Source organism: Phasianus colchicus, chromosome Z (genome assembly GCF_987193195.1).
Source record: "Phasianus colchicus chromosome Z, bPhaCol1.hap1.1, whole genome shotgun sequence".
Classification (NCBI taxonomy): domain Eukaryota; kingdom Metazoa; phylum Chordata; class Aves; order Galliformes; family Phasianidae; genus Phasianus; species Phasianus colchicus.
Window position 1 is genome coordinate 57,331,042 of NC_143476.1, and position 23,998 is coordinate 57,355,039.

The 23,998-nt window shown below is 37.1% G+C and overlaps 1 protein-coding gene across 8 annotated transcripts in view; it reads right to left on the minus strand.

Moving 5' to 3' along the window:
* Positions 1–23,998, minus strand: part of PIP5K1B (phosphatidylinositol-4-phosphate 5-kinase type 1 beta) — a 95,064-nt gene continuing 71,066 nt past the window's right edge. For 3 of the 8 annotated variants that reach the window (XM_090131471.1, XM_090131473.1, XM_090131474.1), the window contains exons 12-15: positions 20,596–20,751; positions 19,768–19,912; positions 6,665–6,800; positions 1–670 (exon numbers count right to left, since the gene is read on the minus strand). In XM_090131471.1, the coding sequence (XP_089987597.1) occupies positions 668–670; positions 6,665–6,800; positions 19,768–19,912; positions 20,596–20,751 (440 nt within the window). In that variant the 3' untranslated portion in view covers positions 1–667. Of the gene's footprint in view, positions 671–6,664; positions 6,801–12,449; positions 12,548–18,319; positions 19,362–19,767; positions 19,913–20,595; positions 20,752–23,998 lie in introns of those variants that run through there. The other 5 variants (XM_031608760.2, XM_090131470.1, XM_090131475.1 and 2 more) reach the window with 5 other exon arrangements.

Consider the following 23,998-nt stretch of genomic DNA (forward strand, 5'->3'; position numbering starts at 1 on the left):
AGTATTTACTAAATAAATTATATAATTTCTCTTTTACAAGAAATAAACTAAAATCAAAAATATTTCGGAGACAATATATATACACAACATAAGGCCTTGTTATAAATAACGTTTTTTTCTTTTCACCGACAGTGAAAATGTCTTTAAAGGCTTATTTTCATATCCCATGTGCAGAGGCTTACCCTAACCCTCCTATCAATTCCAATTTCCACTTCTGTGGATCTAAGCGATTAGAACTAAAGGGTGAAAATATGCAAAAATTAATTTTATTCACCACTGTGCTTATTTTTAAATAGGTAAAGCAGATAATATATTTTGTTTGCATAATTACAAGATGCATGCAAATGAAATCACTAGGAGCCAATAAGAAAATATTACTTTCAAGTCCAAAAAAGTTGATTGGCAAGATAGTAGAAAGCAGCTCAAACACACAGGTCTTCACAGTTCAGCAAGCAAGAGCAAATGATAGTAGAGTGTGGAATGTTTCATGTCACTTTTGCCAAGTCTATCCATCCTTTCTATAATTCAAAGATCCTGACAATTCTTAGAACAAGTTCTACTGATTATTACTCTGTCTACAAGGCTCAGCAAATCAGGAGTGCAGAAAGTGCTCTTTGTTAACCATGGTCACTTCTCTATCTCGTTTTCATTCTTCTTGTGTTTTTTATTACTGTAAAAAACAAACAAACAAAAGAAGTGAAGTTAGAAGTTGTGTTTATTTGCTTTCTTAAAGAATTATAAATTGGTAACATATTTATTCCCCTGAAGAAGCTGAAGTACAGTTCAAGAGTGATCCTCTAATCAAAATTACCAGGTACTTCTCTGTACAAGAACCAGCCCCTACAGTCTTGCAGATGTTGCATGGCACTTACATTACCAAAATCCAACCACTTGTTTATGCAAAATGCTGAACACTCCAGGCATCACAGAAGACAATCCAAACTGAGAGCACTCAGCAGCTCCTAACTTTCTTTCACCTGACAGAAGTACCTGAGGCTGATTAGAAGTGTCAGGGGGGAAAAAGTGCAGTTTTTGCATGTCTTCTGTAAAAATCCTGCTAGCTTCCACAGGATATCCTCTCAGTTGAAAAACATAGCTATCCCTTCAGGCACAACTGATGTTCTCTATCGTTCTATTTCACAAAAAACATGACAATATTAGCGAGTTCATTTTCTACAATACCTTCCACAGAAGCAGCTGTTAAATAATACAAACAGTTGATTACTCCTTAGTATCTCTATTGAGTCACAGATGAAGAAAAGCTGTTCTCTGCTGAACATACTAGTATTTACAAAGCATTGTATTTTGTTGAACAAAATCTTGCAGAAAATCAAACGTATCAAATGTGGAAAAGGACACAAAAGCAAACCAAAGACAGCTGGACTGACCCCAGTCTAGAACCTGATAGAAGTATAAAGAAGATGCAAGTCTGCATTAATTGACTAGATTTTTAAAGTCCCTTCCAAACTGTATTTTTTCAATACAAGTGTCTAACTAACCTTCAAGTAAGTATTTCAGGAACACTCCAGTCTTGGCCGTGAACAACAATGAAGCTCAGAAGGCATTCTAAAAGCTTATCTTAGAAAATGAAAACCCATAGATTTAAATCAACATTTTAGTTATGACTTCTAGCATTAGACTTTGAACCTTAAAGAAAGATTTTTAAGTGCTACAAACTTTAATTTGTGTTGTGAACCACTGTTATGGACAGGGCATTCACAATCAGTTCGCTGCTGGTGAGCAAAGTACTAACTTCTCAGAGACTATTCTCCGTTTGGACAGCTGCGGTCTGGCAATGAATGCTGCTGCATTATCACCTGGCTGCCTTAAGGCAGAAAACTAGTCAGGCAGTATGTACTTACAGGATGCAGAACACTTTAATATGCAAACTACTGGACAAGTGAGTGAAATTAAGGAAAGTAATATTTTAAGAAGAGAATGATATGAGATAACAAGATTTTTTTTTTTTTTTTTAAAGCAAGTAAGCATCAGTTTGGCAAAAAAAAAAAAAAAGATTGAATAGTTAACTGTACAGATAAGCAACATAATGCTTTATGAAGTCAGTGTGTGTTAAAATGCTCTCTGGCAGCATCTAGTTTGTAGCTGAAAGCTCCTGTCTGACTGACTGCAAGTCAATTTTCACAACAATAATAGTAATTCAACACAATTTCAGACCGACTGGCCTTGTCACTTCTTTTCACTCTCAGCAATAATGCCAATGCTCACTTTTTGCTATTCCAGCAGTACACAATTATGACACATGCATTTTTATTCCTTTAACTCTTATCCTTCCAAAGCATTGCAGAAGGATCAGCAATTAGGTCTGAAATGATAATTAATGGCAAATGACCCTATCAGATGCCTTCCTGCAGTTGCTGTCTGAGATGTCTCATGCTGGTTCTATAGTGTACTTTCAGTATTGAGAATCTTTTTGTACTTAATTATCTTCCCATGGATTTGGCTTTGAATAAATTGATTTCTCCATACAGTGCATTAAAATCCTAAGGGCATGAGAACCTGTAGTTTAGCAACAATAGAAGCTGTCATTTTAGCACCTGGCTTATGCAGGTAATGTACTAATTGTAATCAGAAATGTTATGCTTTTAATCTACTCTAACACTTCATTCCACTATCTGATTTTCATGCAAGTGTTGCTGTTGCTTTTTACGTAACACTGCTTCTGCAAAAACTCTTCTACTGAATGATATTCAAGAGCTTGGTTTTTGTTTCACCTTGCATCAGCCTTTGGTTTTATGAGAGACATAGGCTTATTTTTCCCGATAGACAAGATGGACAGTTGAATACAGACATCAAATAGGTAAGAGAGGAGAGGAAGAGTGAGTTGTTCCTCACTGTGTGGAACACCTAGATCTTCCCTCTTTCAGCTTTATGTAAACCTTGCTTTGAGGAAAGAGTGCTTGACTGGTTCCAGTATGTGCACAGAACAAATAAGTATTTTTCTGCTCTTGGGGGAAACTTACTCAAAATATCTGTAAATAAGGAGGCCTAAATTCTTTTCTCACAGTCCCGAAGTTAACGTTCAATCTGCTGTGTTTTTCTACCACTATCTTTGAAATGGTAAAGCTCCAGAAAGAGAGCAATGTGTCAAAATATGTCACAGTATGTCCACCTCATATTGCATATGTGCATAATGACTGCACATTTAATTGCTTGTTCTTACATGCATCCTGCCTGGGAAATGCTTTAACTTCAGTCCTGGTTGTTACTGCTTCACAACAGCACTCTGAAGAAAACTACCATATGATTAGAGTTGAATCAAATGCTGTAGAAAACAGAGATGCAAGAAGTTCTTGAATGAAAAAGAAAACAGAGATGCAAGAAGTTCTTGAATGAAATAGAAACACCTTGTCAAGGAGTTATGGTAGCACGTACAACCCTGTATGGTACCTGTAGAGTCACAGCCTGAACCACTGATTGAGCACCTGGGGAAAGCACCCAGTCAGCCCTGGGAGCACAGGGGAAGGCAATTAAGCTATGTGACCAGAAGGGGTGGAGCCTGGCTGCTACAGTCATTACTTCTTGACCACTACACTCCCTGATAAAAAGCCCCTCCTCATCTTTCCTCAAAGTACTGGAAGGCCACAATGAGGTCTCCCCAACCCTTTTCTTCTTTAAGCTAAATGTGCCCAAGTCCCTCAGCTTTTCTTCACAGGAGTTCCTGCTCTCTGATCATTCTTGTGGCCATCCTCTGGATCCAGTGCAACAGCTCCAAGTCTTACTTATGCTGGGAGTCCCAGCACTGAACACAGAACTGCAGGTATTCATTTGATTTGAGATAAAAATTCTTTTTTTCTCTACAAGAAAAATTCACACTAGGAGAGAGTGAAGACTGCTGATTCAAAAATAGCTGAAGGAGTGAAAATATTTCTAAGAGAAAGTAATTGCAAAGTTGAAGGATTAGATAGTAAACTGGCAGTTGAAAGGGGTTGAATACAAACTGTAAGTATTCAAAAGGAGAACCAGGCACAGTACATAGCTATAGGAGTGAAAACAGAAGAAAAGAAGCACAGTGAAGAGTAAGAGGAGGGAGACAGTTTTGCCAAGTTTCCAAGCAGGCACAGGCAAACACTCATCAGTCTATTTAGCTATATATCTACACCCACAATACACACAAAACAGATCTCCAGCTGGCTTTACAACTTCAGTATCCTATAATAAAATTGGCATTTGGTCATAAGCCACCATATGATCAATTCTGAATGTAATATTATTATGCAATTCATCTGTCAAATCATAGCTATACTAACTGGACTTCAAATATGCAGAGCTTGCTCATCACTACAGTTACTCTTTTTTTCCACTTGAAATCCTTTTCAATTCTTTGCAGCCCTCTTTTTCAGTGGTAGTGACTTCTAAGTCGCACACAAATAACAGCTGGTAATGTTATTTTTCCACATAAGTATTTCTCCACTACCAAGGAAACTTCTATTATAGTTAACACAGGAGTTCTTCAAATGAAATAGTCCAGTAATGAAATCCTACAGGCAGGATATATACTTGTTTAAGATCTGTATTTACCACCAGTTGATTTAAGCTGTAGAGCATCGTAATGGCGCGAATTTAAGTCTGTCACTGTACTATTTACGTGCATATTCTTATCCCACTGTAAGCATAATGGATATCAAACTACTTACAGTGAAACAATTACCACACACTATCACAGGGGTTGGAAGGGACCTCAAGACATCAGACCTCAAAATATCCTATTTCTTAAGCCTTAATACTCTGACTTCACTGACTCTGTAGTTTGTCACCTGAGAGAACAGAGGAGTAGTTTTTAATTTAATACTGCTGTTTCATGGACAGAAAGTTTAATATTGCAGACAGACACAACAGGGTGACTTAAGGTTTTTTTTTATTTCCTAACTTAAATTACTGCTTTCAAGGTTCTTAGTTTTATATACCTTAAAAATTGCACTAAGATCTTTATGACTGGCTGCTCTTGATGATCTACACAATGAAATTTGCAATGTTGGGTCTGTATTTCATACTAACCAAAGTCTTTCTTTTCAGAGGTAGTAGTGTCTTTTAGGCAGCTTCAGGAAGTTAGACTGTGATTACTTGTCCATTTCCTGCAACATTTCAGGATTTCTGAGTCTCTACAGACTTTTCATGTCAACATCGTATCAACAGGCCTGATCAACACAAGTCCTAAAGGAATAAGCTGATTTAATGGGCTACATGAAGCCACAATTAACCAAGTCAATTCTATTTCCAACTGGCTGCTTGTACTTGCTACTGTGTTGATTCAGTGGAGGTAAAACAGACAAAAACTACCCTAAGCAGTGGGTACAATATTTATCTAAGTGTTGCTGGCTTAGGGGAAAAAAAAAAAACCAAACCTCAGTGTTTTTTTTTATACAGGGAACAGCACAGAATCAGACAAAACATAAGACATATTCTGTATTTCACTGAATTTCTTATGGAAAAAAAAAAACAGAGAATACTTAAGACAATAAAGAATGCAGGGAACCTCTACTAAAAGGAAAACCACCATGCTTGAATGAAATGCTTCTTAGTAACCTAATTAATTATTGCTTTTTCACTTCCTCTTTATATAATTCTTGCCACAAATGACATTTCTTCACGAATAAAAGACCTCTAGGATAACGTCAGAATTGTTCATGTTTGAGGACAATAAATCCTCAGGAAAAAAGAAGAAAGCAGCATACTTCCCTCCAATATTTGAGTTTTTCAAATGGGCTTGCAAATGCACAAAACCTCACTCAAATGCAACTAGCAATGGGTGTCCAGTGCCTTTGTTTGTGGAATGTGAGCAACTGCCGTAGTTTTGTCTGTTAATTTTCCTTATAGGAACTGATGTAGTGCTGATACATGGATGGTTTCATTGCTACAAAGCAATGCTTACACAGAGCCAAGGACATTCAGCTCCTCACTCTGTCCAGACAGTAACTGGCTGCGGGTGCAGAAGGAACAGTGGGACTGCTGACCCAAAGTGACCAAAAGGATCATTTGCACCACATGGTGTCATGCTCAGCTATAAAAGCTGCGGAGAGGAGGAAGAAAGGAGATGTCTGGATTAATGGTATTTGATTTCCCAATGAACTGTTACATGTATGAACCCTTCTTTCCTGCTCAAAGATTTGCCTGTTGATGGAAATAGCGCATAAATTCCTTATTTTGCTTTGATTTCACATGCTGCTTTTGATTTATCTATTAAACTGTCTTTATCTCAGTCCACAAGTTTTCACACTTCTACTCTTCTGACTCTCTTCACCACCCCATTAAGGGGGGTGATTGTGCAGCTCTGTGAGATGCATTCCAGCCACCACAACTGAAGAACCCTTCATAGCATAAAAGTAAGTATTTCATATGCTTTATATTGTGCTTGCTTTTCTTCATAATCACTGCTTTAAAGACAAAGCTTGTCTCCCTGGAAAAATTTACTTTCTCAATTGTGGACTATTAGATATGAATACAAAAGATGTTTTGTTTCCTCCTATAAGCATGAAAAGCAAGTAATAAACCACCCCCATTCCTCCTACCATTACAGAATACCTGAAAGAAATTTTAGTGTAACTTGTTAATAACACAATAGTAATAAACAAAAGATTACTGAAGGATTTATTTTGCAGAGAAATTACAGGAGAAAAAGCCTACCAGAAGCAGACTGACAACTTACCAAATAGACATCCAAAACAGAAGCATTATCATTTTCCGTTTCCAGTGTGCTCTGTTCTGATGTCAAATAGATGGCACTATCTTCTAGAGTAAATGTTGAACTTGAAGGCAACTCTTTACTGGGAAGAGAAGGGAGACTACAGTCGACAAAAAAATACAAGTTGCAGAGAGCTCAGTCACAGCTGAAATCTTAAATTTCTCTCTAACAAACAAGCTTCAAATACTTGAAAAGTAGAAAAATAAACAAGTATAAGTGTATAGGTAGTTAACTGGGGGCTTATATTTGACTAACACATGCAAACCACATTATTTCTACTTCTGTTGTAATTAGAACGTTATCAAGAAGTAGTACTATTCTTGAACTCTGCTGGAACAATGGATCTATGCCACAGTGTATGTGGGGTAATTTCATTAATTTCTACATCACAATGGTATAAATCCTAGGAACATTTTTTAATTTAAAATACAGGAAAAAAGAGACTCAGTAATAAAGCACAGTAGTATTGGACTTTCTTGTGTAGATAAGATATCACTTGCAGCCAAGAATTCAGATGGGATAGTGAGGGAAGAAAAAAAGTGTACTGTACACTCTTTTAGTATAGCTCTGCAAGCAAGAAATGTTGGCAGAAGAGGTATGCTGAATTATTTCAGTCAGAGATATGATTTATGTTTGCTGCTATGGAGAAAGAACACGAAACTACAAACACCTCCACACAAGAATCTTGTTTTGGAAATACTTGGAACCACAGAGCTGAAACTATCCATGGTGCTTTACCAGATTTAAGCATCTTAATCACCCACCCTTACTAGCTGCCAGAAATGAAGGGACTTCAGTTTTGTAGAACCGCATTTCAAATGTTCTTACCTATTGTACACACGAAGTGAAAAGCTAATAATTCTGCATTATAACTGGCTGTCAAAACATGGCCACAGCCATCAGTCTGTAAATGAGGAAAGGAGGATTAATTTTCCCCTCCTTTTGCAGTACTTCATTGTTTAGGTATGTTTCAGATTGGGCAGCAAATCAGAAAGGGTACAGCTAGAATCCATAGCAGAAAGCAAATAAAAATAAAATAATGAATCATCAGTCATCCTCATGTCACATTAGTATTAAGTGCACAGTACTACATTCACCACAACACACTGCTCCTTTTACTATATAGTGTATCTCTTCAACTGTAAGACTAACTCAGTTGTCCCAATGGTGATGCAGCTCCCATTGGCTTAGCAGCAGTTTTCTAACACCCTCTATTTGTATTCTGTTATGGAACATTTCAGTCATATCAGTTTTCTGCCAACACTACATTTTACTAAAAGGAAAGGGAAGGACAGGAAGGAAAGAAAGGGGCTGCTGCCAAATGGTGACTATGTTTTTATCATCTCCCACAAAACAAGCTCTGGCATTAAAGACACTATTTTTGGTGAAAGAAAAAAAAAATAAATCACTTTTGCTTGCTTGCATGATTTTGACCAACGGAGATGCTCAGTTCAGGCCTCAGAACGTGCAAAGGCCCATATAAGAAAATCATATGACACAGGATGAATATGAAGTGAACAGCTAATGTATTTATAAAAATGTGCAAACTCAATGCTCAACCTTTCTAAGTCAATGCTCAACCTTTCTCTGCATTGCTATGGGCAGGCCAGGCAGTCTGCAGCATACATTTGGCTTTTATACCTGTATTATGTTAAGTACAGAAGAAAAAAACCCTCAAAATAGTTATTTGCTATGTACTAAGCCACATCACTGCTGTTATTTAACTTCTCTCACTCAGAAAACTTCTGGCACCTGCACTCAGATGAGGTGGGATTTTCCACAATTCACACCAGTGTGTTTTATTTTAGAGCCTTCTTGTACCAGAAGGCCAAGACCTAGACCTACTGGTCTTTTCTGGTTAATTCACCTGTTAATTCATTCCTATACCTACTTTCCTTTCTCCCTTTCCCACTTCCCCATTGAAATGCACTAGCTTGTTGCGTTTTTTTTTTTGCTGCTAATACGCTCGTTTGTTATCATCTACTTTGCTTCACAGTCTGCCTTGGACTGCAAGCAACAGCAAATTGAGGTCAGCACTGGGATGGGATTGTTAAACTACCGCTCTATGGCATATAATAAAGAATGTGCCATCTGCCCTTCAGAGCATGTCTCTTTTTATGGTATGCAAGGAGACATGCAGATCTGCCTGCTGCAGGAATCCACTATACAGAGAGGAAGCAAATGAAGGTTGGCACAGAAACAATATGGAAAGAGAAGTCAAAGTGCAGCTCACATTAATGTTACAGCTTGGTTACTCATTAGTGGATTTCCTAAAAAAGAGAGAACATATAGAAACAGATAATACCGTATGGAAATAAAAGGGAGAAAAGGGGTAGAAGAAACAGAGTAAACTTGCACAGAAAACCAGCAGGGAATAAAGGCCCCTGCACAAAAGCAGGCATGAAAGGAGAGGCAAAACAATACAGAGATGCTGCTCCATATTTTAATTACAATCAAATCCCCACAACTTATCTGCAGGTAACTATCTTCTTGCTACTGCGATTTTCACATTGAATAGTCAGAAATCAACTCTAATACTCATGTATGAAGAATTGCTTTCTAAAAGAAGTACAGAAGAACTGCTGGATGACAGAGCTTTCTTTCATATATCCTAAGTTCAATAACCAGAGACTGGGTGAACTCCAAGAATTCTCTAAGAAAACTTAATTTTACATTTAAAAGAACATATGCAGTCCATTTTGGGAAGCTAATCAGTAAAGTGCATAAAGCAGAAAGTGGAAATTTAACATCACTGCTATCCTAGCCTGCATCTGGAGCCCATGCTGGTCTGAGTAGGAAAGCAATGTCTTCTGCCAAAAGCTGAACTCTGCCACAGTTACAGTATACTGCTTATGTGCAATAATGTAAAAACACCTTTTTAGTTATATCTTTTTAGTTAGAAATAATTTCCATGGCAGAAAACCACGCTTGTTCATTGAACCTGCCTTCTAACAACAGCATGAAAAAATGCATCCCTAGCATAAATATAACAAGGTTTCTAATTCGCCTATGAAAAGTGAGGAAAAACAAGCAGCTTTTTTTTGTTTTTAAGTCTCTGTTTTAATATGCTCCTATTCTCAGAAACAGTAATTATTTTGACCTTAGAACTAAACAAGGGGAAAAGCTGTATTTAGGGCCTTCTAATACAGAATACTTCAACACGCTGAATAGCAATAATAAAAAAGCTCAAGTTCTTTTCCTCTTCAGTGGAAAATAAAATAAACTCTGCATTTTTCATTTTTCAGAGTTGTCCTGATTCGTTCTCTTGGACAGTAGAGGAAAAAATTAGCTCAAAAAACTGCTTCTTGGAAGTATGGAAAATGGGGTTTGGGATGCAAAATCTTCAAAAGATTATTACATAATTTCTATACAAAATTTTAAGGAAATTATCATCTTACTGTATCATAAGCTTTAAAATGTGTTTATAGGGGTTAATCAGAAAAATGTCTCATAGAACAGTGGGCAGTAGAACTACTGCTAAAAAATACTGCTTAAGCAACAACTGTGGAAAATCTACCACGGATACAACAGGTGTTTATGGGTCTGTTCAACATGGGTTTTATGTTTACAATGTAGACATCATTTCTAAAACTCAATCTTGCACTTTATAAATTTCACACATGCCTGAAAAAGTAGGAGAAACAAAAACTCTTGCAAGTCATCTTTTAATAACATTGTTCACAGGCATCAAAGCTATAGACTTGAAAAAAGTAAATAGAACTGATCTAAATGCTGCTTTTGTCTTCCAAGTGATGGAGTCTGACAGTGAGAGTCTGCGCCACCAAACTCATGCTAATGGCAAACCATGCTGTGTGAACAGAGTCATGAAAGTCATTCTATGACTCTTTGATTACATGAAGGTGAACAAACGCATACTCTGCTGCAATTGCCAATTAAAATCATAAGGTGTGTTATTTTTGCAGCTGACATGTATATGCAGTTGAAGAGACCACACACGTAAGCAATCAGCATTCAGAAACTCAATCTAGACTGTACAGTTTTAAGTAACGGCAGGTTGGGGAGTTTACATGAATTCTGTTCAAAGAAGGTCCTCAGAGTCCTCCTTCCAGAAAGAACTAGTGAAATGAGAATTGCAAGGATGAGAATGGACTATAAAGTCAGGACCTACAGGGACAAATTCATGCAAGGAAACACTTGCTCTTTTTTGCCATGAAGGAAAGCACTCATCATGCTTGTGAGGCATGTGAGAGCACAGGGTATCAACAGCTGAGTGGGATTATACCCAATTAATTCAGTAAGGGCAGATGGAAGCATGCCTACTTTATTATATAATGCAGAGATCTTCCTGCGAAAACTCAAAGCAAAGTAATAGACTTCTTTTAAGAGGTACATAAAGAACAACAACAACAAAACTCCCTCTCTTCTAATTGCAATGTCAAATGCAGTCACTTTGCTCATGTAGCCTAAAGGACATGGGGCCTCATTAAATAAGGAAACACAAATGTGAGAACGCACCATTTAAAGTGATGTTGATGAAGTCCAGAGTACCTTTGCATACTGACTTACTATGTGGTAGGCAGTATGTCCCAAGGGAAGACATCGAAAGGCTCACTGTTTTTATACTTCAAACAGCAAGATTTTAAAAAAATCAGCACAAAGGTGTGCTAGCAATGTGCTAGTGAGACATATTTTGCCAATGCCTAATACCTAAAAATTGCTAATCCCAATCATCTGATGGTTAGGTCAGGTCAGGTAATGTCACAAGTACCAACAGAATCTCAGATCTACACAGGCCTGCTGCAAACAGAACTTCCACTTTTCAGAAGGATTTAATTTTTCTGAATTGGTGGAACCACCTTGTGAATGCTTTTACCAAACGAAAGGTCCTTCAGTGGGATTATGTAGGCATGTGTAAACCTATGATTGACACTTGAGGAATTAAGGAAAGAGCAGGTGACACTTCCTGTTATTCACCAGAACTTTTTAAAGACACATACAGACTGCTCTTTTGCGCAAAAAATAAACTACACAGGTATGATGCAAATACGATCTTTATTGCTCTCTAATAATTATTAAATATGACTAGTACCTTGTAGATATTTGTAGTTGAAGTAGAATACTACTTCCTTCTAAAGATGCTTTGAGAGGACTAACTTTTTAAACAGGAAATATGCTCATTTATGAAATCACATAGGCCAGTCCTCTGCTAAAATGGTGCACCTTCTGCATGTGTACATACATAACATTGGAGTACAGAACAGATGAAATCAAAGAGTTTTACTCAAGGCAATTACAAAGCACCATACTGTATAACTTGCTCAAAATAGATGGATGAACTTGTGTTCACAAGGCTAGTTCTTTACTCTCTGTCTGCATCTAGTTCCATTGTAACGCACACCAACTTTTGCTTTTTAAGTCAGCACTGATCCCCTCTAGGGAAAGACACTTTACAAAAGACTAGCCTTACAAAAGACTGTCTTACAAACTTTCATTAAGGAAATATTCCTGCCAGTTGTCAGAAAAATCTGATTTTGGTTTAATTTTTCTCAAGACTACAAAGACCACAAGACAGAGATCATTATACAAGGTATAATATGATGCTAACGTCATTAAAATTTAGTCATGCCTTAATAAAGGCATAATTAGCAAAACTTGAGCATTATCCAAATTTACCTTACTTTGCATTTCAAGTGAGAAACTTATCTTTTTTTTTTATTATTTTTTTACATGTCCAGAGCAAACATTTACTGCTCAAGATAGATTCTCTCTTCTGTTTCCACAAACACTTCATAAAACACCTCCAATAAATCCAAATATTAACTTCTGACACCACTAGAGAGGGGGAGAATTCTGTGTGCTTCGACGATAGTATTCTATGTGCTGGCACTGGAAGAACAAAAAAAGTATCAGACTGTACAATTAAATACAATTTTATCTTTTCTCTAGCAATATTTTTTGATGCTTCTCCAGAACTGCAGGTAGCAGTGTTCTGCCCTTTAAACTGGTGTACTTCAATTTGCTTTTCTGCCATCTTTCTTCTTTTATTAAACTTGTCACAGAACTGCTGTTCCAGCAGAACATAATGGATAAGCAGGAAAGTTTTTTAACTCCATTAAGTACTCGAGAATATTTCTAGGCATTATGCCTTTTTATCTAAATGTTATTGACTACTACAGTAGCAATCCTATACCAGAAAGAAGAAAAAAGCAAAACCGATGCATACCAAGCTCTGCAGATACTACAAAATACAGCTTCTACCAGCACACTAATGAGATTTCCAAACTAGTCTTTTCTCAAATTAAATAAGTGAGCTGAATCTGATATGCACATGAGACTTATGCATAGGGGTAAAAAATACATACGTATGTATGTATGTACGGAAGAAGGTATGCATGTAAAATATGCATCTAAGTATATAATCTCTTAGTGCAACACATTTGCTATAAGCAGTCCTTAAAGTTCAATTTTCTGCAACAGCATCATTGTAGAATCACTGATGATCATTCAGTTTGAATGTAGAATTCCTGCAGAGCATTCAAAGAGAATCTGGAAGTGAGGAAGCATCAGAAGAGAATAAGACCCTATACACACAGTTTACTAAAAAGAACTCATTAGAGTGGAATAGAGGTTTTTAACAATTTCAGTGATGCAGAGAGTTCTCACTGTTAATTTGTACATTGAAAAGGGAATGAAAAGACAAGGAAAAACTTATTTTTACAGTTATTTTCTCCCACACAGTAATGAACATCCATGACTGAGCTCAACTGTGCTGTTGCTCTCATCTTCCTAAAACGGTCTACTTTATGTCTTCGTTCTTAATTTAAAAACAAAATAAAAACAAAAAGCACACAAAAAGCAGAAGTAATCCCATCAAAGAAGAAGCAGGAAAGCCTTATGTTTTTTAAGCCTTATATTACATGTTGTCTCAATGACAGTCAAGTTTCCTTTCTTTTCCACGGGGATTACCCCACTGTTTCAGTGCATATTTCTAGCACTGAAGCACTGAAGTCTTCTTCCTCCACTTAGTTACTCATTTACATTCACCTAGCATGCACCTCTTTTAATCAAATTTAGGCAAATTTGCCTAAGCTCCAGAATCTAAAGGCAGTGGGCACACAGACAGAATGTTTAAATATGGGAAAACTCTTGTACATTATAAGAAAACCAGACTCACACAAGGCATATTTTTCCTATAGCAAAAAAATACCTATAAATTCCTTCTACTGAAAAGATAGAAAGCTACTTTTATTTCCTAAGTGGTCTTTAAAAGATTGTTTGATAAAATGTTAGGTCATGGACATTTCAGTTCAAGCTGGGAAGTTTCAGGAAGTTTTAACAGTGTAAGAGAAAACAATCCATTGAAGACTTCCAAAATTTCAAGTGGTCTGCACCAAAAAAACAGAAATGCAAAAAAAAAAACATGAGAAATTGTTCAGTGAAATTCAAATACAGCTAAGAATCACAGAATCACCAAGATTGGAAAAGACCTCCAAGATCATCCAGTCCAATCATCCCGCGTTCATCCAAGCATGTCTTCTTCCCTGCCAGTCTGCTCCTGTGTCTTTAAGACTTCCTTCCTGAGGAGCATCCAGCATTCCCAGATGCCTTTACCCTTCAGAACTGAATCCTAAGGGATCTTCCCTGCCAGGGGTCCTGAACAGTTCAGTGGCCACCCCCCAGAAGTCCAAGGAGCAGTTTTGTTGGCCCCCCATCCTGACTTCACTAAGAATCGAGAACTCTACCATTTCACAGTCACTCTGTCCAAGACAGCTCCTAAGCTCCACATCTCCCACCAGTCCTTTTCTGTTTGTGAACAGCAGGTCTAGCAGTGCACCTCCCCTGGTAGGCTGTGAAAGTTATCTGCAGAAACCTCTTAGACTGCTTCTGTTGCAGTACTGCATTCCAGTGTTTGCACTGTAATTCCAGTATATGTCAGGGAAGTTGAAGTCCCCCACAAGAAAAAGGGCTTGTGATTGCACAAATTCTGTCAGCTGCTCACAGACCACTTCATCTATCTCTTTATTCTGCCTAAGCAGTCTATAACAGACCCCAACAGGACATCAGCCTTTTTTGCCCTCCCCTGATACTTTCCCCTAGACATTCTACCTTGTCATTCCCAGCCTTGAGCTCAACAACACTGAAACACTGACAGAGGGAAATACACCACTGCCCCTCTTTTCTTGCCTGTTCTTTCTGTACAGCTTGTAGCCATCCATTGCAGCACTCCAATTGTAGGAGTGGTCCCACCACATTTTGTTAATGGCAGCTAAGTCACAGTTTACCTGTCACATGATGGCTTCCAGCTCCTCCTGTTTGTTGCCCATACTGCGTGCAATGGTACAGAAACACTTCAGCTGAGCCCTTGCTTTGCCCCCAGTCCTGCCATTATTCCTCCATGCTCATCTCCAGTGGGCCATTTCCTCCATTAAAAGAGGAAAGAGAAGGCCATTTTATATGCATATGGTATGATGTGTATAAGATGGTACAGAATACATTAAGAAGGAGAGAAACAAGATTATATTTCACATAGATCCTAGGCTAAAACGAGTCAGATTTATTCAGCAGTTCCCCTTCCTATAAGCCACAGGTCCTTGGCATAAGCTGTAAAGACAGAGAGGTAAAATATCCCTTAATACATCATGGGCTTTTATTTGGGTTTTTGATTGAACTGAACATATTGTCTAACAAAAAACAAGAACAGAAGATCTCTGTCAATTTAAACAGAAGTAATATATTGTTACTTCTGTTATCTTACTAAATGAATACTTGATCTTGCTAACAATAGAACCACTTAACTAAGAAACAGCTTCATAGAACAGAAGCCAGCTGCCTTTTGACAACCAAAAAAACCTACACTCGCTGAATACCATATGACATGACATTTGTCCATTTTCTCCTTTTTACTTCCCATTTGTAGATGAAGTTCCTTCTATGCTGAAAAAACAGCCACCTTCCCCCTCCACACTTATCCTGCTGCCACTCCTTCACACTGCGAGGGTAACACCTAAAGTCTCCCTAATTTCTCAAGGACCAAGGAATAATTCGGAGAAAATTAAGCAGTGAGCAGCCTAGACAAACACTCACAATAAGCAGTATTTCTATGACTGCTGCTCAGTTTCTCTTTTTTCCATAATAACTAGTCCCCAAACACTTCTCCATATTATCTATCAATTACACTAGTTCTAATCAATGCCAAATCAGTATTAGATAAACTCTCCTCAGATGATGAAGTCTCAGGAGCCTGCTCCAGCTCAGTAAATCACCTCTGGTTAGCCACACTGGCAGCAATTCCTTACGTTACAGATGCTCAGGAACTCCAAGAACAGAACGTAATGAGCCCTCTCAGAAAATGATGACATTCATGGTTGATACAAACAAGGTATTTAAAAATAAAAACCACCAAGGTTAAAAATGTGAATGTGTGCCTCAAGGTACTCTTTTTCAGTGAGGCAAACAACAGCACCTGTCTTCTCAGTGTGTTGACACATATTGCTCATTAGCACTACTGGGAATCATGGACCTATGCATAAGTACTGGTACTACAGGATTATTTCCTTTCAATATCATAAAACAGAAACTGCTGAGTGGTTAAGAGGAAATTCTTGTACTCTCTACTTTGTGCTAGGACACTTTGAAAGGGGAAGGAAAACAGCCTAAAAAAAATACCAAGCTAATTCTAGTCAATAATTTAGAGTAGAATTTCATAGTCAATTACATATTTAAAAACTGAAAGCAGGCTCATATTTGTAAACAAATAATTCATTTTGTCTTTGTTTCAAAGACTGCTTTGGATTTTATGTTATCAAAGACAACTGGCAAAGTGCTGAGTTATTCAAAAACTGAGCTCCAGTGAGAAAAACTTAAGGCATCTAAGCCTCAAGACATCATTATGGCATGATTATTTGGTATTTTTATTTCCTTACCAGCTTTTCTCCTGGTAGCACAGTGTCATGGTTTTGTGATTTTTGTTTTTCGGTATTCCACATCATAACATCATGTGGGGCACTGGGAGTTAATGCTCAAGTTCTGGTTACCTACCCGGAAGAGAAGAACTACATTCCCCAGGGGACTCTGCAGTCACAGAGAGGAGATACAACTCCTGGCAAAGTCACCTGATGCGCTTTTCTTTGTCGGCTCTCCTCCCGTCTCCCTGCTGCTCAACTGCACTGCGCATCTCACATGGCGTTGTGGTGAGGCCTATCTACCTTTCGGACACTCTCATTATATTTGATTTATTAGCTTCAATTCTAATTATATTGTATTATAGTGTGTTATCTTGCATTCCAATACTATGTTTAGTAAATCAGTTTGTTTCTCCTCAGATCATTGCCGCTCTTTTAAATTACTTCAGGGTCCCCTGTTTCCCTTTTCTGGAGGTGCGGATTTTGCGAGATCCCTCCGCCCTGCTAGTCACAGAACTGGGCTCCACATAAGTTTCAGCTGCATTCACAAGAGCTGCTCTGAAAGTAATGCTTCCATTTTATTATGTTGGCTTACAATGTCAGAGTTGGTGGTATGGCAGTAGAGGCTGAATCTTCCCACCAATATTACACTACGTGTTGTTGCTGTGTGACAGATGGCAGCAGAGGAGCACTCTGACACAATAGCATCTGACAAGGAAGTGCATGGATGAAGCAAAGGTGCAGCACCGGTGCCACTCACCACCACATGCAGATCAAGCACTGGATGTAAGCATAGTGAAGCAGTGGGTGGTGTATTTCAACAGTGATGACAGTGATGTGAAAGATGAGCCATGTTCTGTACAGCCATGCAGGCTGTTATGAGTGGAGCATGCAGGCTCTTGTTCATCACTGGTGAAAATGCAGAGCTAATGATGGTGACTATGGTTAAAATGATTGGTGTTTTGTAGCTGAGAATTTGCTCCAAACAGTGTTATTGTACTCTTTGTATTTGTTATATTTTCCATAAAAACAAATGAGGCACATTCAGAGCAAAACTACGTATTATTTAGTGCCATGAAGAAGATCATCCTGCACTGGTGCAGAAGGTACCAAGCTACTAATCTTGAAATGAGTACTCAGCATACGTAGCAGCTTTCTTAATTTGTAAAATAAAGCCATTTGCTCTAACATAGAAGCTAATCCTTGTTAATTGTATTCAGATTGTGACATCAATTAGAACTTGGCTGAGAGAAAAAATTATCATTAGGAAACTTGGCTAAAAAGGTTTCAGCACTAGCAAACTTGGCTGAGAAGTTACAGGTGGATCAAGGAGGATGCAAGATTTGAGTGGTAAGAAGATCACCTGGTGACAGGACAAGGTCCAGTTTGACATAAGACATGGAGAGAGCCACACATCTATGAATACTGATGCAGGGTTTGTCCTGATAGAGAGCATGTCATTTTGTACTGATAAAACAGAACTAAATGCAAACACTACAGTCCTCTTCTGATTTTATAAGGTAATGACAGGTGAGGTTGCATTACTGGTAACATTTTAGGTAATTTAACTGATTGATTCACATCTGGAGATCAACAAATCTAAACATAATACTGGCTTGTAGATTTGCTGAAAAACTGGTTCACTTTAGAAGAATTTTGGAATATATTTACATTAAAAAAAAAAATCAAGAACTTACTCACACTTTTCCCCTATTATTAATTTGTAGAGAGTAAAAAGTATTTGAAATATTTTATTTGCAGTAAATCCGAACTCTTTAATGAGTCAACTCCACTGTTCTTTGCTGACTCACGATAATAAAATACATACAAAATATAATGCTTACAGAAAATTAGAAAAACTAAATACTCTAACAACCTTATTTTTAGCAAAGCTAAGACTTGTTTCAAGACTATGGAATTTTGAAGTCCTACAGCTGCCATAAATTGGACAAGGCTTACAGAAGTTAAATTGAAAGAGCTCCATTTCTGCTAATGTGTATTCATTAGTAATGTTATTTGACATGTGTGACAACTTGGGTTTTTAGTTACAAAACTATGACATCACCAAACCATATCTAATTCAGATTTTATTTTACTTTTCAAAACAGATTTATGCAAGATGCCACAGTGTGCTTTCCTTCAATTTAATGAAAATAAAACCTTAAGTAACACTTTGATCAAGGAACTCTGCAAGCCATTTTATGTTTTATATGAGAGCAACTCATGACATTTTAATAAGAAAGTAAATTTCTACTGCTTCAAAACGACTTGTAAAACGCCTTGATTTTTTTGGACAACACAAAGTAAAGAACTATATCACACAAATTTGCTTACTAAATTTACATAAATACTATATAATGCAGGATTTCAAGTTAGCACAGAGAAATTCAAGATGCTTGATTTCACATCAGCTACCCATACTGACAAAAATAGATAAAATTGCTAGTTTGTGACATCGCCTATGGTAATCAGATCTCCACGCAGGTGAGACTGTACAATATAAAATTTTTCTTCTGGCATATCTTGGTAGAGATCAGGTACACAAAACTTCCCAGAAAGCCTTACTGACACAGCAATGGAATTGGGTAGACATAGCTACAAGGTATCCAAGCTAGGTCACAAGTTTCATCAAAACATTCCCATTTTTATCTGTCCTGAACTAAAATTGGATAGGCTCTTGTCACACTCCCTGGTTCAATGTTCAAGAAAATTCAGCAAATACTTCTAAAGAACTTAAAGCACACCATTCAGCACTGAACATTCAGAATAAAGATCATCTTCAAAGCAGTTTCCTTTCCCTAGAAAACAAAATTGTTTTTGCAGTCAAGTTACAAGTATTCTCAATCTTGTGAATCTTAATACAGTTTAGGTTGAAGAACAGACTAAAGCCTAAGTAAGTGTTCAATGCCTAGTTTAGTTTTGGAAAATGATAAAAAATTCAAAGCATACTTTAACATTTATGCTGAGTTTATGCTTTTTACTTTGTGAAGTATTGAAAAATACTTAACAAATCCAATAGGATTATAGTAGTTCTGCTTCAGTGGTAATGGTCAATACTGGTCTACACAGAAAATCTCTCACTCTGATTTTAATTTTGCAGAGCCTCCTCCCACTGAACATGTTGCCACACTTCTATCAGAACAGTGGGGAGTCCTCTTCTAAACACAGAATAGAATAAAAAAAAAGTTAGAATAAATTATTTACCTGCTAGAATAGAGCATAGGCTGATCACGTTGATAACGTTCATCTACATTCAAGGAAGAAGAAGAAATTGTGGTTGCCAGAGAAGCTGCTTCAAACAGAGATGGAGTGCTTGGTACTAAATCCGGCCGGCGGCGTGAACCTAGTACTGAATATACAAAAATAACGTTAACAACTTCCATTTCAGATTGAATCCAGAAGCCTTTATGCAAGTATATGGGGTTACCTGGTACTCTTACTAGGTTCTCCAAGCTTCTAAACATGTTTGAATAGATGATATTGTGATGCACCCATACCCACAGTCCTTACAAGGCAAATTTCAACTGCTAGTCAGTACATTCAGCGGAATACAAAGCAACTAAAGGGACAAATATTAAACAGCAGTATGAATATACGATGAATTCTTCTAAGAGCCAGGATTGCTCTCACACTATGTGAGCCTTCTTTTCAGACAGGATTAGGTGGTTGGTTCTTCTTTGCATCTGGTTGGAAATGATCTCTGAAAGGAGCAAATTCTGTTTATTCAAAGACTCTGGGGCAAACAAATTGAGCTTGAAAACAACGTGACATATTCATTTAGAAATCAGACAAAGGAATAGCACTGGCACTGGCCTTAATCTGCTAGCTATTGGACAAAAATTAAGACCTCCTGCAAACAAGGAGAAAACTAAGGTCATATAACCTCGATATATAAAGAACTTTTTCCATGCAGTATCCAGGAATAACCAAACCTCAAGTTCTGAAGACTAGCCAGACTCCAGACGTTCTAGTTCATGCTTTTACAAAACTTTTAAAAAACGTGGTTCAGACTGTTGAGTTGAAAGGTATTACCTTCCTCATCAAGGCTGGAGTAGCTTTGTCCTTCAGTAATAATGCTTTGCGTTTCATCCTTCCACTCCTGGCTGACGGCACACACTATTTCTTGTGATGTTGCCTTAAGGGCTGTGATGGAATTGCATCGTTTCTTGGAAGGTGAAGACCTTAAAGCTGTGTTACCAAATGAACACAGGTATTGAATTAAGTCACTTCAATGTCCTGTATATCTTTAACAGCATACAGAAAGATAGCCACCTTAAAGCTAGAGTTTCTGGGTACAGATCAGACTGTATATATATTGTATACATCCAGATACAAAAATCACTGATCAAATACCTTAGAACTAAACCTACAGGCACTGGTTGGTTACTCATCTACGAGCAAAGTACTTTTATTTATTTGCTTTGTGGAGTTTCCTACTGATCATGGAACAAAAAGACAAATCAGTCAACCAAGCTTTGTATCACTGTTAGAAGTCTCCTATGTATCAGCATCCTATGTATCAAACTGTGTATTCAGAGACAGACTGACGTAGAAGAAAACAAGACAGGAAAACTGAAAAGTTTTGGTATCTTCTGAAAAGTTATGACCATTTCCTTGAGCTGTGAATCATTCCTATATAATGATGTATGTGCTATTACAGAATTTCTTCAGTGGCACGTGTGAAATCTAAACTTTTTGGGGTAAAATAAACACTTCCAAAATGTTGATGGCTCATATACTCAGAAAATGCCTGTTATAATTCTTAGTAGGGCCTTCCCACTTAAAACAGCACTTTGAGTGAAACACCAAATCTCATCATTGTTACTACAATTGAATTGTGATCTCTGTTCACAGTTCTCTGTCAGAAGAATGCCAGCTAGTTCAGTTAGTGTTTTTTAATTGCCAGCTGCTGATCCTCATGCATAAGCAGAAGAGTGATATCAGATGCACTGGAATAATTTATAGTGTACTCTATTACAAAATTCAAGTTAAGGGCATCAAAGCCACTTGGCTGTGGACTGACACATGCTTGGAAGAATGGAATCAGAAGCATGGCTTCAGGATATTGCTAAGAAAATATATAACAAAATAGGTGCTGTGCTAGTCTCCGACCAATGATGAATCTTCTTACTACATTTCCATAGTCATTTATGGAGGCTTATTCTGTGCACTAATGGAAAAGTACATATGCAGAACAGGGCTTAAGAGCTTAAATTGAAATGTCTTGCCTGAAGTTGAGAAGCGATGTTTCTAAAGACAGAAACACTTTTTTTTTGAAATGAAAAAAATGATACTGTATTTGAACAACTAACCCATATAAAAGTAGATTATAGCCTTGTATGCAGATCAATAACAGCAGAATATTGAAAGAGGTTAATAGCCTGAAAAAGTGAGACAGACAAATTAAAATCATCAAGAAAATAAGGCATGTCCCGTACTTGTACCATGGTTTTCAAAATACAGAAAGGCTCCCATCTTGCACTGAGATAAATCCAGCAGACAAAACCAGAAAGAATTGAAAATAATCAAATGCACAGTGAATGTGTATACTGGAAAGGTTCCAGATAATAAAGCCTTTGAGTAATGTCTCATAAAACTTAGCTGCCTAGCAAAATTATTCCATAAGTTTAAGAGATCTCAGCCTCAGGGGGATCATTTCTTTCATCTGAACTTCATTTAATTTTTTTTACTATATTTCCTCGCTGTCTTATTTTTATATTAATCACAATGTTGTGCCATAAAGTGATAATTTTAAGTTCACATACTGTGTCATTTACCTGTTCCAATGGTTTTATTGTTTAGCACCTTAAGTTGTTTGTGTAAGAATTTGCAGCCACCCTCCTTACGCTTAAATTTCAATTTTTTCTACCCTTCATTTCAATTTTTTTCCTACCTTTCTCCATATAGGCTTCATTCTTCTTCTTTCAGATAACGAAGGACAACATTAAGAGAGACCAGACTAACACTAGTCACAAAGGTATTTACAAAATATCTTCTATCAGCTTGATACAATGCCATAGGCTCAACATTAATCCTGTAGCATTTGAACAAAGTATCTATTCTACACACCAACTTTCACCTCCAATGAATGCACAGCTGAACAGGATAGCTAACTGCTACACTGCATACTGCTAACCAGGATCCATTCTAGAATATGAGATTCTTTATCAACTACATTGTTCTAACCAGCCAGTTGATTTAAATTTACTTGTGAAGAACTCTGCTTTAAAAAAAATCCCAAACTCACAGAACACTGTTTCTTAAAGGATAAGTGTCAGAAACGTGCAATTTTTTACCAAATGGAAAAGAATAAACAATAACTTGCAATTTCATCACCTCCACAGATTTCAAAAATAATTTCACAGTAAAACAGGAAGTTAGTAAGGATGCAACCAACAGATCTGTATGTCTTACATATTAAAGGTTTTATATTAGCCACCAAGATTGTTGGAAAAAAAAAAAAAACATCAAAAAACCTCATTGCTCTGATAACCAGAACTAAAACTGATATTCAGATTGAAACTCCTTTCAGTAGCATGACCTACTCACAAAAGAATTATCCATCCTTTCATTAGTATTTATAACACTCTCCAAGAGTTTATTTTCCTGAATACTTGTCACAACATAGCTTGCACATGAAGAATCACTAATTACAATTAATTTAAATGGGTTTTTTTGTTCCTCTAAACATTTCCTCACTCTCCTTAAAGTACATCATCTATCCTTTTAGTTTGTCAGCTCTCAGCTTTCTCTTTTCAGCCTTCTTATTTAGTAATTTCACAAAGTACCTATCATTTACTTCTCTGGTTTCTTGTCACTCAGAGTCTGCATAGGGTCACTTTCCCCCTTCTCTAAAAGGATCTACAGTTACATGGTCTTCTTTAAATTACATTAACAATTCATTTTATTTCTGAGAAGTTACAATAGTAAGAAGTTAAATTATTGCTGAAATATTAAAAACTGAAATGTTTGGATAACTCTTGGTAGTGATATTCCTCTGCTGTGATGGTGGGTTTCTATTGGCATTTTCTTTCTCTTGTAAATACCTATTAATGGTTTGCATCTTGCCCCTGAGAATGAATACAAGTGTTAAGGAAAGGAAAGGGGAAATGGAGGCAAGAAGTAGAAACAAGAAATAAAGATGAAAGACTTAGTTAATATCCAACTTTCCGTTTCTTTCTTGACGAAGTACATAAGAAATCCATATCAAAGGGAAGACTGCCTACATTCAAACATGTTGAAGATGGTATTTCATCAATCTTTACTTATTCACATTAAACAAAGCACTGGGGGTACTGCTATGAACAGAAGCAGGACAAGACTCATAGCTCACAAAATTTATCTTTCTATCAATGTCAATACACAGAAACCTATCTTATCTCCAGACGTCCCTTTATACAGCAAAAAAAACACATAGCAAATACATAATTCTGCT